The following is a 14,002-nucleotide window of genomic DNA, read 5'->3' as shown; positions in this document are numbered from 1 at the left end:
TTGGGGTTTCTGGAGCTCAGAGGGCTGTCTTTGTCGTTATAAGGTAGATGACCTGTAGCAGTTTGTCCTTGTCACTCAGGCCAACAGCATGGGAAGAACAACCCCTTCATTCATATTTCAGAGCGTGTTCACCAGGGCAGTCATGGGGAATCACAGCCTTGAGCAAGATAGAGACCCCTGCCCTCCTGCATTTACATTCTAGTGCAGGCAAATGGAAAACAGGCGAATATGCATGTAAATTAAATAAGGTTCTTGGTGATCAGGAGGGAGGTAGAAACCCATCCCCAGAGCAGAGACAGGGGTGTGAAGTCGTGAAGACAGAGACGAAGGACAGAGACCTCCACGATCAATAGGTCGTGGAGGAGGTGACCCCAAGACAGTGATGAAATCCACATAGGAAGCCACAGTATCTCATGCACGTGGAAGAGCAGACACAAAGGGCACCCCCAGAGGAGACTTGTGACCTAGTAAACTTGTTTAGAGCTGATCCATAAGGTCTGGGGAGGCCCTGAGGAACTTTAAACAAGATAGAGACAGGGCCTGAGCTGCAGGATGAGAGCAAGCATCCCAACCCTGCCCCCTCCCCGCACTGCCAGGGTCACTTGCTGTTTCCAGAAAGCCAGGGAGAAAGGTAAGAACTCAGGGGTGGGGTGGGGGGAGGGGACCGCTGGATCTGGGTGTGTAAAGGGAAAGGGAGTCCTGGCTTTCAAGTCAGCTAATTCCTGATAGAACAAAGCTCTGACACTGCCATAAAACTCAGCTGGGCATGGGGGTGTGTGGTGGTTCTGGGGTGGCCGATCCGGTGTCGCCTGCAGTGAAGCGTGAATCAGAAGTTCCAAATCCTGCCCCTAAAAACGTGGGCTTTGGGGAAATCTGTAACGTCCTTCGGCTTTCCCGTTTCTTCCTTCTCAGCTACTATGATCGACTTCCCGAAGAGAGGACAAAGTGAGGCGATTAAGTATGAGCTGAGGCAGGACTGGCACCTGGCAGTGAGAGCTGGGTAAGTGTTCCTGATGGAATTATCATTCAGTGCCCACCAGTATCCCAGCAACCTCTGCACTGGCCTTAGAGATGCCCCCCACCATGTAGCCGGCCACAAGATGCTGAAATGCCTGCCACATCCCACTCCACCTTCCTCAGGATGTCACCCAGCCACCATGGTGGTGTGAACTCACAGCATCTGCCATGCACCAGCAGTCACCATTGGCAGAGTGGGACAGAGGTGGTAGACTGTGGCCTTCTGTACAGTCGCAGTGGTCGGACCCACCTCAGTCCTGTTCCTTATTGTCCCTTTTTATACGTGAGGACACCGAGACTCACAGGGACATATGGCCACTGTTGGCCAACAAAAACCAGAACAGAAAAGAAAAGTTTTTTCTTTCTGTCCCTGCTATCCCCTAGAAACCAACAAACCACAGTAACGAACAAACAGCAGCAATGCAGACAAGAACAAACTATCCATTCAAGGCCAGGGATAAGTACCACAAGTATAAGAAAGGGCTTCTGGAGAGGGCAGGCCCAGAGCATAGAGAACACGTTCTTTTTGTTTGTTTGTTTGTTTGTTTGTTTGTTTTGTGAAATAGGGTGTGTGTAGAGCTCTGGCTGTCCTGGAACTCTGTAGACCAAGTTGGTAACACAGAGATTCTCCTGCCTCTTCCTCTGCATCTGAGTGCTGGGATGAGATATTTGTGCCTCCATGGCCACCAAGCCTGGCTGGGCTGGAGATTCTTAAGACATGTCCTTGAGTCTGCCCAGAGACCCAAATGGCCTCTAAGCTCAAGGGAGCCTTTGTCCCTCACAGGCCAGTGGCCAGTGGCAGCATTATGTGAGGGATTACTTTGACTGTGGCCATGTGGTGCTGAGGAAGCCTCCTGGCTCCTTCCGGCCTCTTTGTCCCCTCACACAGCCCTCCTGCTCTTGACTCTGAAGCAAAGAGGTGAACATCTTGGGGCCCTTTATTAGTTTATTTCAGAAGATGGAGCCTGTTTGTCCCTGGGGCCCAGCCCTCTTTTATGGCCTCTAGGCCCTCTTGACAAATTCTAGGGACTGGAGAGAAAACCCGCTTTCTACAGCAGATCATTAAAACACCCGCCATAAACCCAGGGCCATAAAACATTATTTGCCAGGCATAAAAGGAGGGTAGATTTTCCCAGAATGACAACCCAGGTTCTGCTTTCTCCTGCTGGGAAAGGCGGCACACGGATGCCGTCCTTCATAAATTCCTTATCTTGCAACTGTGCTTCAGGAAAGGACCCTGTTGGGAAAGCAGCCAGAAAATATTGATTTATTTGTTCCACGGAGTCCAAAGCATGTTTAATGAGAGAAGCATGGTGATGCCCTGCCAGCTTGTCTTCAGATGACTTAATCTGAGAACACACGCCCAGTGCAGGCATCGTTTGCCAAGAGATGCAGGACTTCCACACAGGCTTTCCTTCCAGAACCTTCCCAGGTCTCCACTGGTCTTCCCAGGCATTGATTTCTCCGTGTTCTATCTGTTTCCCAGTAACACTAACCAACAGCACCCACGGGGGAACTGGCTCTTAGGAGATCCAGCTTTCTACCCTAGGGCTCACAGGGGATTTCCGGTTTCTGTAGGCCCCATGTCTGAAGGATACAGCTAAGGTCCTGTGTACTTGGAGCTCAATGTCCAGTGACATAGCCCTCTGTGTGACCATTGAGTCACCAGCTAAGAAACTCTCATCCCTTTATCTGAAGTCATTGGGACCAGATAGGCTTGCCGGAAATCTTGCCAAATTTTTTTCTTGAGCAATAAAATATAGTATATAACTCAAATAGCATGGGTGATATCTGGGGAAATAGCCAATAATCAAATGTGTTGTGTTTCTTCGGCGAAAAGTATGAACATTCTCTGGCAGTGAAGTAAGGAATAGCTAGAAATGGTCCAGTCAAAATTTGTATGTCACAAAGAGGGTTTGAAAACTTCAGAGTCTCAGAGCTGATTTTTTTTTTTCCTAAAAGAGTCATTGTCTAGCAACAAGTCCTTTTGGTGCACCCTTCCTGCCCACTAATTGTCAAAGCCATCCTATCCATTCTAAGTGCCCTTCGAGTGTACCATCAAATTTCTGGCTGGTTTTGTTTTTGTGTGTGTGTGTGTTTGTTTCTCTCTCTCTCTCTCTCTCTCTCTCTCTCTCTCTCTCTCTCTCTCTCTCTCTCTGTGTGTGTGTGTGTGTGTGTAGGTATGCCTGTGTGTCTCTGTGTGCATCTTGGAGGTGCTTAGAGGTCTTATGAGCAACAAGAAAGTAGCAGAGGAGGAACTGGGACTCCAGGCTTCATCTTCCACTAGAGGATCGAGGCATGAAGCACTAAGGCTGAATCTCACCCACAAAGGCAACTGCAGAGAATCAAGCAATTATCCAGGTAACTCAGACAATAGCTAAGTAAAATAAAGAAAATGCTCAGGACTGAGAAGCCAGTGTTTTTGCTTTGACCCTGTTCACTTATGTAGCCTGTGTCTGGAAATCAGGGCACTTGGGTGCCAGGTGGCTTCAGTGCCCTTTGGGAAGCTCTGTTCAGAGTTCATAGCTACTCTCTGCTTGTTCTCAGCAGCCACTGGAGAGTTATATCCTGGAGATGTGCTACCCCAGGGCAGAGCTAGGGACACCTGGGCTGGGGGAGGGGGGCATGGGAATATCTTTGCAGCTGCTACAGAGTGGAATTGCTGGAAGGGGAGTGAAGGGAGGAGCCGGCGCCTGGAAGCAATTCTCCTGATGTAAAAATCCCCCATTTTTATTCCTTTTTCCTCAAGTGTGCAAAATCTAAAGCTACATGAAAAAAAAATTGCAAAATGCCCGCAGATCAATAAGGAGTGAAAGCTTAGAAAGGGTTGGAGGAAAGGAAATCCAAGAGGTGAGGGGAGTTTTCAGATCCTCTGGCTTTCCTTGGGGTTTCAAGCATCCTTAGCAAAAGAAAGCCAGTTAGGGGCTGGGGGCGGAGCACATCCCTCCATCTCAGGCAGTTTGCATACCTTACAGAACAATGTTTGCATTCCCAGCAAAGAGACCGGGAAGAAGTGATGGGGAGGCAATCAGTGGGTACAAATATGACTGGGCTGATGGAGGTGTGGTCACCTATCTGAAACTGAACATCTCTGGCTTTTGTATGCGCTAAGGTGGGCTGCCAAGGATGTGGGTTGGGTGTGGAACCAGAGCAGCAAACTCAGACTGCCAGTGCCAAGGGCTCAGGTCAAGGGCAAGCCTGTGGATGAAGAAAACTGACTCTGCTGTGGTGTGTGTGTGTGTGTGTGTGTGTGTGTGTGTGTGTGTTCCCCCTTGGCCTTTGGAGATGGGAAAGATGGAGGAGATGAACAGCACTATATCCCCATGAGACAGACACTGATGGTGGCACCCATGGCATGCTGTAGGCTAGGGTGGAGCACATCCATCAACTCTGCTCCGAAATCTTAACGTTTCAGGTATCTAGAAGTGTCTAGAAGTTCCCGAGTCCAAATCCCGGTTCAGTTCAACTTTGCGGTCTTCTCACCTGAAAGCAGCTACGTGGGCCGCGGTATGACCTTCTATTCTTGCCTGGCCGCGCAGGGTCTCAAGCAGAGAAGCAATCCTGTCTACCAAACCCCGAGGACACCGGGGACTTTGCTGGATGCTCGAACCCACCCTACCCTTCTCGCCCAGGCTTTAAGGACCCTTCCCCGGGCGTAGGAAGGAGACATCCCTAGGAGGGTCTACATCAGGGAGGTCGTTTCTGCAGAGGCCCCAGTGAGTGCAGTTTGGGATAGGTGAGCCAAGGGTCTGGCTCGGAAAGTTGGGGTTCAGGTTCCCAAACTGGTCGATAGTTTTGGAAGAACCAGTCAGGAGGCTGGCTGACTACAGCGGCCGAGTGGACGTCGTTCAACAGATGCCTGGGGGATGGGGAGCCTTGAGGAGGGGGCCCAAGGAGGGAGCGTACCCCGCCTCCCAGCACCCCGGGCCCGTAGTACAGCTTTAAAATCCTGCGAAGTTTGTCATAGGACAGCCTCACCACGCATGCGCATAGGCAAAGTTGACTTTTTTCTCCCCCCCACCCCCCATTTGCCTCTCCAGCCGGGTTTGGTTCTGCAACTTTAAAAAAGTATATATATTTTTTTCGGCTGAGTACACCAGGGGAAAGAGGAGTCTGGAGAGAGGGAGAGCAAAAGTGAGGGAGCTGGCAGGGAGTGGGGGGACACGGAGTCCCCGAGCTGGGGCAGTCAGTCTGCGGGGCACCGCATCGCATGGAAAGTTGCTGCAGGCTCAGAGGCGCCGCCTCCGCCGTCCGGAGTCCAGTTTGTGCGGCCGCTGCTTCTTGAGCTCCTTCCGCCGCCTCCTCCGGGCCCCACTACCGCCTCTCGGACCCCAGTCGCGACCGAGGAGTTGGACTGCCTCGACCGCCATGGACCTCTGGAATTGAGTCGCCGCCGGCGAGCTCCTCGCCCGCCGTCCCCTCGCTCTTCTGGAAAGGCTGGGGTTGGAAAGAAGGTTAACCCGAAGAAAGAAAGAAGGGGACCAAAAGGGGGAAGCCAACGTTCCTCACCGGCTAGCTGTCCATTAACGGCTCAAGCCACCACGCGGCGGAAAGTTCAGGGCGGACTTGCACCCATTTTACGCCCTGTTTGTGCCATACCCTAAAATGAAAGGACAAAATTTGGCGCTGACTCTTGCAGCTCTGATGGCGACTTGTGCGATTTCCGCGGCATCTCCCGGAGAAAAAGCCATGCGTGCCTGATTGTTCTGTGGCCCCAAAGCTGCTGTTGCTGCTGCGTGTGTGTGTGTGTATGTGTGTGTGTCTGTGTTTGCGCGCGTGTGTGCGTGTTTGTGTGTGTGTGTCTGTGTTTGGGTGTATGTCTGTGTGTACATAGACGTCCACTAGCTAACTCAGCTGCAGGAACAGCCCCTGGAAGCAGACGTTTCGGCCACAGACCCAGAGAGGAGGAGCTGACGATCAGGAGGCGTGAGCCGCCAAGAGTCTGCAGAATTCGTGGTGTGAATGAACTGGGGGCACCTTGGGCACAGGGATTGCCCCCCCCTTTCCCGCCTCGGGCCACAGTTGAGTAGTGGGGCATTTTTTTCACCCTCTTGTGAAGAATTTTTTTTTATTATTTGTTGTAAAGTCTTTTGCACAATCACGCCCACATTTGGGGTTGGAAAGCCCTAATTACCGCCGTCGCTGATGGACGTTAGAGAGGGAGCGCCTAGCCGCGGAACAGTCGCCTGCGCGCCCTCGTCGGACCCGCGGCTCCTGCACCGAGTACTGGCTCGGCCCTGCGCTTGCTGCTGGCCCGCGCGCTGCGCCCCCTCGGTTCCCGGACGCATCTCCAGGCTATACCAGCTCGGCAGCCGGAGCCCGGGCGCCAGTACTGGCTTCTGCTTCGGGTCGCTGCGCCCACCCGACGCGCCCAGGAGGACTCCACAACTCTGCTCTGGTTCGTCCCCCTAGGCTTAACCCGGCGTCTCCGCTTGGATTCCTAGGCCGCCTTCGCTCGGGTGGCGACTTCCTCCCCGCGCCTCCTCCCCCTCGCCATGAAGGTAAGTGTTTTGTGCGCACCGACGCTTGCTACTTTTTTTTTTTTTTAAGTTAACTGAACTCCATCCATTTATTCCTACCCCCTCCATTTCTCCGACCGCCTAGAGAAAACTAAACCCCAACAACGTTGACAGGGACTCCTGATTCTTCGTCCCTTGCCCTGGGGACACTGCCTCTGCGTCCTTGGAGACTTTTCGCGTGGGCTATTCTTCAAACCTTTTCAACTATGGAGAAGAGCAAGGGCAGGAAAAACAGTAGGGGTCACAGACGGCGTTCCTTTTTATCCCTAGAACCTGGAGTATAGTTTACTTAGTGTGTATCAGCAACAGGATAATAATTCGATTCATCAAATATTTATCAAACGCTCACTTCACGGGCACGGGGAGACTGTGGCTGGAGAATTGATGGGCAAGAGGACTCCTGGGTTAGGAGAAACGGTTTCGGGACTAGGGAAACTAGGGGCCACCAACTCCCGAGCAATGCACTTCCCACCCCTAACCTCGGACCAGGGCTGGGTTCTGGGCCATCCAGGTCAAGTAACCCGAGCGTTCCAGGCCCCTGTGCCTTTAAGAGTGCCTGGCGGGGGGCCAGCGTGCACCCTGCGCGGGGAGCGGGGTCGCGTTATTAGCATTATTAGCGGCCTCTGGGTGAGCTCAGGCCCTTTACTGCGGCAGTGGGGGCGGGGAGTAGTGGTCCTAGTGGCTTTAATCCTGACCCCCGAGCGGAGTCAGCCCGGTGCTTTAGAGACTCCGGGGCTTCAGCGTTGCAAGGGCGGGCGGGGGCTAGTTTGTGAACTCGTGTTTGTTTTAATTGTCAGTTGTATGTTAAAGCCGAGTCACACACTCTGAGGGTCACCGAGAGTTCACTTTTACAAAAAAAAAAAGTTAACGTTTCGTCTTGGAATATAACTAGCAATTTTCCAAACTTTTCCTCTGTCTGCCCTCCATATCTCAATAACAAATTCCATTTATACTTCCTATCTCTCGTTTCCAGCTTTCCAGAGAATAAGATAAAAACTGGAAGGAAGATGCTTCCTAAAAGCAAGTGGTCTTCTTCCCTCAAAGAAAGGGATTTAAACCTTGGTTCTCCAAGGCCCCGTGTTACCTCCATGCCCTGTCCGAACCACTGCTCTCGGTCGTACTTTAAAAGGACTACTTGCTCTTGGGGAAATAATCTGGGCCCTGTGGCGAGGTCGCAACTCCTTAGCCTTTGCCCTCAGGCTGATATTAGCACATCCGCCGCTGTCCTAGCCAGATTTGATTTTAAGACAGTTTCCATCAAGGGAGATTTTGGGGGGTCAGTAGGAGGAGACAATTGAGTACCCAACAACTGGGAAGTGATGGAAAGTGGAGTTATGGGTGGACACGTGGGGACCCTTGCTCTGCTTTGAGGGGGGGGGGTGACTGGAGATTAGTTGTTCTAAAGTCTTGGACAAGCTGGCTTTAGTCTTCTTCTCTGTGGTTCGGCTCAAGATCCTCCGGAGGAGGCCCAGCCCAAGTTCCTGGTTTTCCCCTTCAGAGTGTTCCTGTGCATTCAGGGGTTCGCTTTGAGCCCGCAAAAACTCTGAGCCTTAACCCAGTCTATTCTAACCGACCGCGCGGTGCCGGCTGCCCCCTGTTGGCCATCTGGAAGTAGGGCGCCTCCGAGTTCCATTCCTTCAGTTTGCATCCCGGGCGACCACTAGATCCCTCTCACCCACTATGACCCCTCTGAGTCTCCGCCGGGGGACAATTTGTGTTGCTTAGAGTTGCGAATAGGAAAGGGCCATAGGTGTAACCCAGCAAAAGGGCCTCAGGAAATTGTACAAAGGATTTCTACCCTTTCTGGTTACTGGAGAGGGATTGTCACAGTAAGAAGCCTCGGGTGTGGCCTTGGTCGCTTCAACAATTCTTTTCTGTGGTGCTTTCCCTCCCTCAGCCTGTTTCTTAGTCTATTAAAAAAAAACCTGTCTTTGTCTATAAACTTTGTCTATTAAAAAAAAATCCCTGTGAAGATTGGAGAATGAACTGATCTGTAGTTTCTCACTCTCATGCTCGACCTGAGTCAATACTCGGCTCAGGTTTGGACTGAGTTAGGAGATGTATTTGTGTATTGGTCCTGAAGAGTCCTATGGTTCATCGCTGAGGCTCAGGAAATGGAGGGGAGTCAAGCTAGAGTAATCTTCTTCTGTGTTATCAGATTCCCGACCTTCTAGCCAGTCTTGGTGGCTTCGGGACTGTTCAAGTTTCCTTGTCCCATCTGCAGCTCTAGACAACCTCTGACTTAGAGCATTGTCTGTCGTTGCCTGCTGCACGTGCACACACACACACACACACACACATACACACACACACACACTGCCATGGTCACACATTCTCCGTGTGGGGTAGCTATAGCTCAGCTGGGCCCAGGCTGGAGAGGTGGGGAGCAATGTTTCCTTTGTCTAGCCCCCTTAAGTAGACCCCCTACTGGTCATTCTTCAGGGTCTTCTCTCTGGCTGCTCCTGAAGCCCAGGAACCAAATTTGTGTCTGCAAGTTTCTCCATCCCTCTTCTTGCGTCAGAGAAAGAACAAACCGGGAAACACAGTTCATTTTCCACCTCTTCAAGAACGGAGATCTTCTGGGAGTTTCCCATCTTGCTTTTCGCCACCCGGAGCCTGGGTCACTCTCTTCCGCCTAGTTGGCATATCTCATCATTTCCACTCCCAGACGTGGGCCCTAAATGTAGAGTCTAGTAGAAGGCAATGACCAGTGAGGTATGGGGGTGGGGGTGGTGAGACTCTGCCTAGCCTCTTTAGTGTTTGTCTTGAGGGACCGCCTGTCTCTGCACTTGATGACTGGATATATTTTTTTTTCCTTCGTCCTGTATCTCTAGACCGAGGAAGTCTCTTTTTCCTTAACTTTCTTCTCCCTCTCCTGTCGGCGCCTTTAGAACAGCACTACAGTCTGCACCTTTGATCTAGTACATCCTGAAGGCTTTGGGGTTCGCTTATGGGGAAACAGCATCATCGAGATTCAGCTATCCTGGCTCCGAGACCAGCGAACGCCTTTCCTTTACCTCACCCACCCCTTCGTTTAAAAGCCCGCAGCTTCCTCTGCATGCGCACAAGGACAGATACCCCGGCTTCTCAGTCTGCTTTCCCGGGGGCCCCTGTTGGAAAACATTTTGCTCATTCTCTGGATAACTCTGACCAGAACTTTTGTTTTAGCCCCGCTGCGGCAGTCTCACGAAAGTTCTCCTTTCCCACCGTCTTCTTCGCTTCCGATCTCTGATAAACACACCCGGACGGATGTTTTACTCTCTAACGTGGAGGTGTTCATTAGTGCGTTCGCTGTGAGTTCCTTGAATCGCTCAAATTTGTGGGGCTGCGACAGAGTGGAGAGGGAAGAAAACCGAGGTGTTTCCAGGCAAGTGCAGGGGGTCCAAGGCAGAATCTGCTCTCGGGGCTCTCCTGTCGATCTCATCGGGACACCCCTACTCTGGAGCCAGGAGACAGGAGTTGAGGAAACCGGGTGGCTCCACTCGCAGTTGGCGAGGGTTCTGGGAACTAGTGGATTTGCCTCGGGGGCGTCAGGCCGGGAGAGGGTTCGGTTTGTGTGGTTTCGGCTCTAACAAAGAGATTCCCTGTAATCCGCCGAATCTGTTATCAATTTCTCCTCCACCCGCGCCCCGCCCCGCGCGCCCCGCCCGCTGTGAAGCTCCAAAAGTGAGTGAGGCCCGCCGCGATCTGAGAGCTGGAGCCCTTCCTTCGGAACGTTTGTGTCTATGCACGCGTGTGTGTAAGTGTGTGTGTGTGTGTGTGTGTGTGTGTGTGTATACGCGTGTACGCGCGAGCACACTCTCGAAAATGGTTTCAGCCTCCTCTCTAGCCAGTGTAGCGGGGGCTGTGCTTAAAGACAGACCCCGAAGCCCACCCCTCCCCTGGAGGAAACTTGACACTTCAGGCGGGGGTAGGGAAGGAGACTGAACCTTCTCTCCAAGACTGGGGAAACTCCAGATTTCCATTCTCCAGGATGCACCCCCTGCTTTGCGGTACTTTGGGGACCACCGGGCCGCAGTTTGGAGCACTGGTTAGCCGGCGCTGGGAAGCACATAAGCATTTCCTCTACCAGGAGCCCTGAGGTGTCCAAGCCAAAGGGGTGGCCCGCAGGGAAAGCTACCGCGTGTTCCAGGGCTCCGTAGTGTTTCTACTGCCGACAGGGTCCCCTTCATCCGTTTTACGGAGCTGACCTCGGCAGGGCCCTTCCATCGCCTGGAGAAGGTTCACCTTTCTTGCCTTTCCAAAAGAAGGGGCTCCTTCGGGGGCTGCGGGCATCGCAGAGTTACACTTATCAGAGATGTGAAAAGGGACGTTGGAAACCTGCTCCTCCTTCCCACACTCTCTGCAGGTGGAAAAGTCACCAGTGGGAACAGCAACTGAACTTTCTGTCCCCCGAATATCTTCAGGAAGGGAACGTTCTCCGCCCGGCTTCTTGCGCCATGGAAGTCAGGGACACCGCTTAAGCTTCGGAGCGTACGCATCTCTGGCTCCGCTTGGGGACCTGTCCCTTCGGCCGGTTTACCGAAGAGTCCGACTTGGGCCAGAGAGGCTAGGCTGGAGGAAGGGTGGCAGTGTAACTTCAAGGCACAGGCTCACAGTGGTGCGATGGAAATGTGGGGGACAACTCCAAGAGAAACACCAGGCCCTCTGTGGTCTCCATTCCCCACCCCCAGCAGTTGCTTGACCTGGGGGCCAGAGGGAGAGGAAAACGTCAGAATAATGGGGTACGAGGAAAGGGAAAAGAACCGAAGCTGGCCGGACCCGTCTTTTCATGGAAGACCTGTATTCCTCCTCTCTGACTGAGGGGAGGCCGCTGGCTGGCAGGAGGGGGCAGGCTTTCCGGTTTCCCTGGATGGGGGGGACGGACGGACCTGTCTTCCCATTCATTATCTCTTACCCCCAACCCTATCTACTTCCCGCCCCAAACTGGCTGAAGCAGATCCTAAAAGAAACCCAGGCTGCTCTTCCCCATCTGGAAATGGCTTTCCCCAAATCGGCCCGTAAACTGATTATGAAACATACGATGTTAATTCGGAGCTGCATTTCCCAGCTGGGCACTCGCGCGCGCGCTGGTCCCTGGGGCCTCGCCCCCACCCCCTGCCCTTCCCTCCCGCGTCCTGCCCCCACCCCCACCCCCGTGTCGGCCACCCCGCCTCCTCGGCAGCCTCCGGCAGTGCGCTCCACTCGCCTTCGCTCTCCTCTCGCCCGTGGAATTAATTCTGGCTCCACTTGTTGCTTCTGCCCAGGTCTGGGAGAGGACGAGGGTGGCGGTGGGTTCCTGAGTGAATTCCTGAGGAGGGACCCAGCGCAGCGGGAGACTAGAGGGAAAGCGTGGGGGGCGGTGTGCGGGACTGGAAGTCGCAGGAAACCTGGCACCCAGGCTTTGACTCAAACAGCATTGAGACATGTTTGTAATTGCTGGCGTGTCCCGCGCGCAGGATCCCAGCGAAATAAGATTTCCTGGTGAGGTTGCGTGGGTGGATTAATTTAGAAAAAGAAACTGCCTATATCTTGCCATCAGAAAACTTACGGAGAAGCGCAGTCAGTCAACAGTAAACTTAAGAGACCTCGGATGTTTCCGTTGTTTAAATTTGTATGCTTGAAAACTATCTGAAGGCAATAAACGTCTGCTCCTTTCTTCCCTCTCCAGAAGTCCATTGGAATATTAAGCCCAGGAGTGGCTTTGGGGACGGCTGGAGGTGCAATGTCTTCCAAGTTCTTCCTAATGGTTTTGGCCACATTTTTCTCCTTCGCCCAGGTTGTAATAGAAGCTAATTCTTGGTGGTAAGTTGATTCTGTGTGCCTACTCTTTCCGTTTTTAAACTGTAACAAACATTATGCTACAGCGTTGAACTTTGGAGTCTGAGCATGGGTACATTTATCTAATACAGATGCGTATATGTTCTATGTGCCTTTTAAATATGAATTTTCTTGTAACCTGCTAATTTTACAAATCACATACTCAGTTCCACGGGGGAAACCCGAATCTATAAATCTGAACTTTTTTCTATGAGGCCCTTGTTGAGCTGTGGGCTTCCAGTACCTCGTGTAATAAAAGGGAAATACACTTCTCTAATAATTGTAAGCGTATCTATAAAGTTGACTTTTTGCCACCTCTAGGTAAAATAAAAAATAATTAGTTTCCCTTTTATTTTTCTGTCATTTGAAGTTATTAGTCCCCAGTGTCAGAAGTAGAGTCCTAGAAGACAGCTAACCCCCAAGTAGAGACTTTTGCTCTTGAAATCAGATCAAAAGGCAATGAACTTGAAGTAGTCGAATGTCCCTTAAATGAGGGCTTCTCTCTGAATTGCAAACTACCCAGGGGGTTGTATGCGATAGCTTTCTGGATATTTTCTCCCAAGAAAGCAGTAGCATTTCTCTGACTGTGGCCTCTGGACATTGGATTTTGTCTTAGATCCTTCCCTTTTAATGTGTCTGAAAACACGGGTGATTTTCTTCAGTCTGTGTAAACACCTCTCTGTTCCTCCACTCATTGGAGGTACTGCTGTCTCTCTGCTTTTGATGTTCCTGTATTTTAAAGGCAGATCCATGCACTGTGTGGGGACTGAGTCACTTTCTCTAAAGTCAGTGGCCGGTCTCTGACAACCATTTCCTCCCTTTTCTGGGTGACTCTTAGAAATATTGGTTCAAATATGTGGTGACCAGAAAGGAAGGCAGTCAAAATACCAATTGAGGGAGCCAGATGGCCGGGTGGGGACTACACAATACCTCTGTTTTCTTAGTACAGTTTTAACAGAGGAGTTTTATGAAGCCCTTCTCAGACTTTGTCGTGAGGACACACAGAGAAAAGTCATCTATATGCTTCAAGCCCTGTATTGCTGACATGCTTTCGGGGAGGTGGGGGGAGCTACCTCCAGAATTCACGTAAATCTTGAATGCACATCTCCCCCTCCCCTTTGCAGGTCTCTAGGTATGAATAACCCTGTTCAGATGTCGGAGGTATATATCATAGGTGCACAGCCTCTCTGCAGCCAGCTGGCGGGACTTTCTCAAGGACAGAAGAAACTCTGCCACTTGTATCAGGATCACATGCAGTACATTGGGGAAGGTGCGAAGACAGGCATCAAAGAATGCCAGTACCAATTTCGGCATCGGAGATGGAACTGCAGCACAGTGGACAACACCTCTGTCTTTGGCAGGGTGATGCAGATAGGTAAGGAAACCCTTGAGATGCCACTCGCTTTGTCCTATGCCCTTATGCTCAATGGGGTGTCCACTTTACAACTCGGTGATGGCTTGAAGAATTTTGTCATTATCCAGAACAGAATTAATTCTGATGCCACCTTTGACCATTAGTTTCTAAACTTCTTGAAACAATTCAGGAGGAGAATGCCACAGATACCACCATTCCCTGCAACTCTTCTTCTTCTTCTTCTTCTTCTTCTTCTTCTTCTTCTTCTTCTTCTTCTTCTTCTTCTTCTTCTTCTTCTTCTTCTTCTTCTTCG

At 51.6% G+C, this 14,002-nt stretch overlaps 1 protein-coding gene across 1 annotated transcript in view; it reads left to right on the top strand.

The window, feature by feature from the left end:
- Positions 1 to 5,831: 5,831 nt before the first annotated feature.
- Wnt5a (Wnt family member 5A) overlaps positions 5,832 to 14,002 on the top strand; it is a 21,041-nt gene continuing 12,870 nt past the window's right edge. Inside the window, exons 1-3 of the mRNA XM_005348678.3 lie at positions 5,832 to 6,518; positions 12,187 to 12,320; positions 13,460 to 13,710. Of these exons, the coding sequence (XP_005348735.1) occupies positions 6,513 to 6,518; positions 12,187 to 12,320; positions 13,460 to 13,710 (391 nt within the window). The 5' untranslated portion in view covers positions 5,832 to 6,512. The remainder of the gene's footprint in view (positions 6,519 to 12,186; positions 12,321 to 13,459; positions 13,711 to 14,002) is intronic.

This window comes from Microtus ochrogaster, chromosome 6 (assembly GCF_000317375.1).
Source record: "Microtus ochrogaster isolate Prairie Vole_2 chromosome 6, MicOch1.0, whole genome shotgun sequence".
Taxonomy (NCBI): Eukaryota; Metazoa; Chordata; class Mammalia; order Rodentia; family Cricetidae; genus Microtus; species Microtus ochrogaster.
Note: the sequence above shows the minus strand (reverse complement) of the source record. Positions and strands in the feature narration are given on the sequence as shown.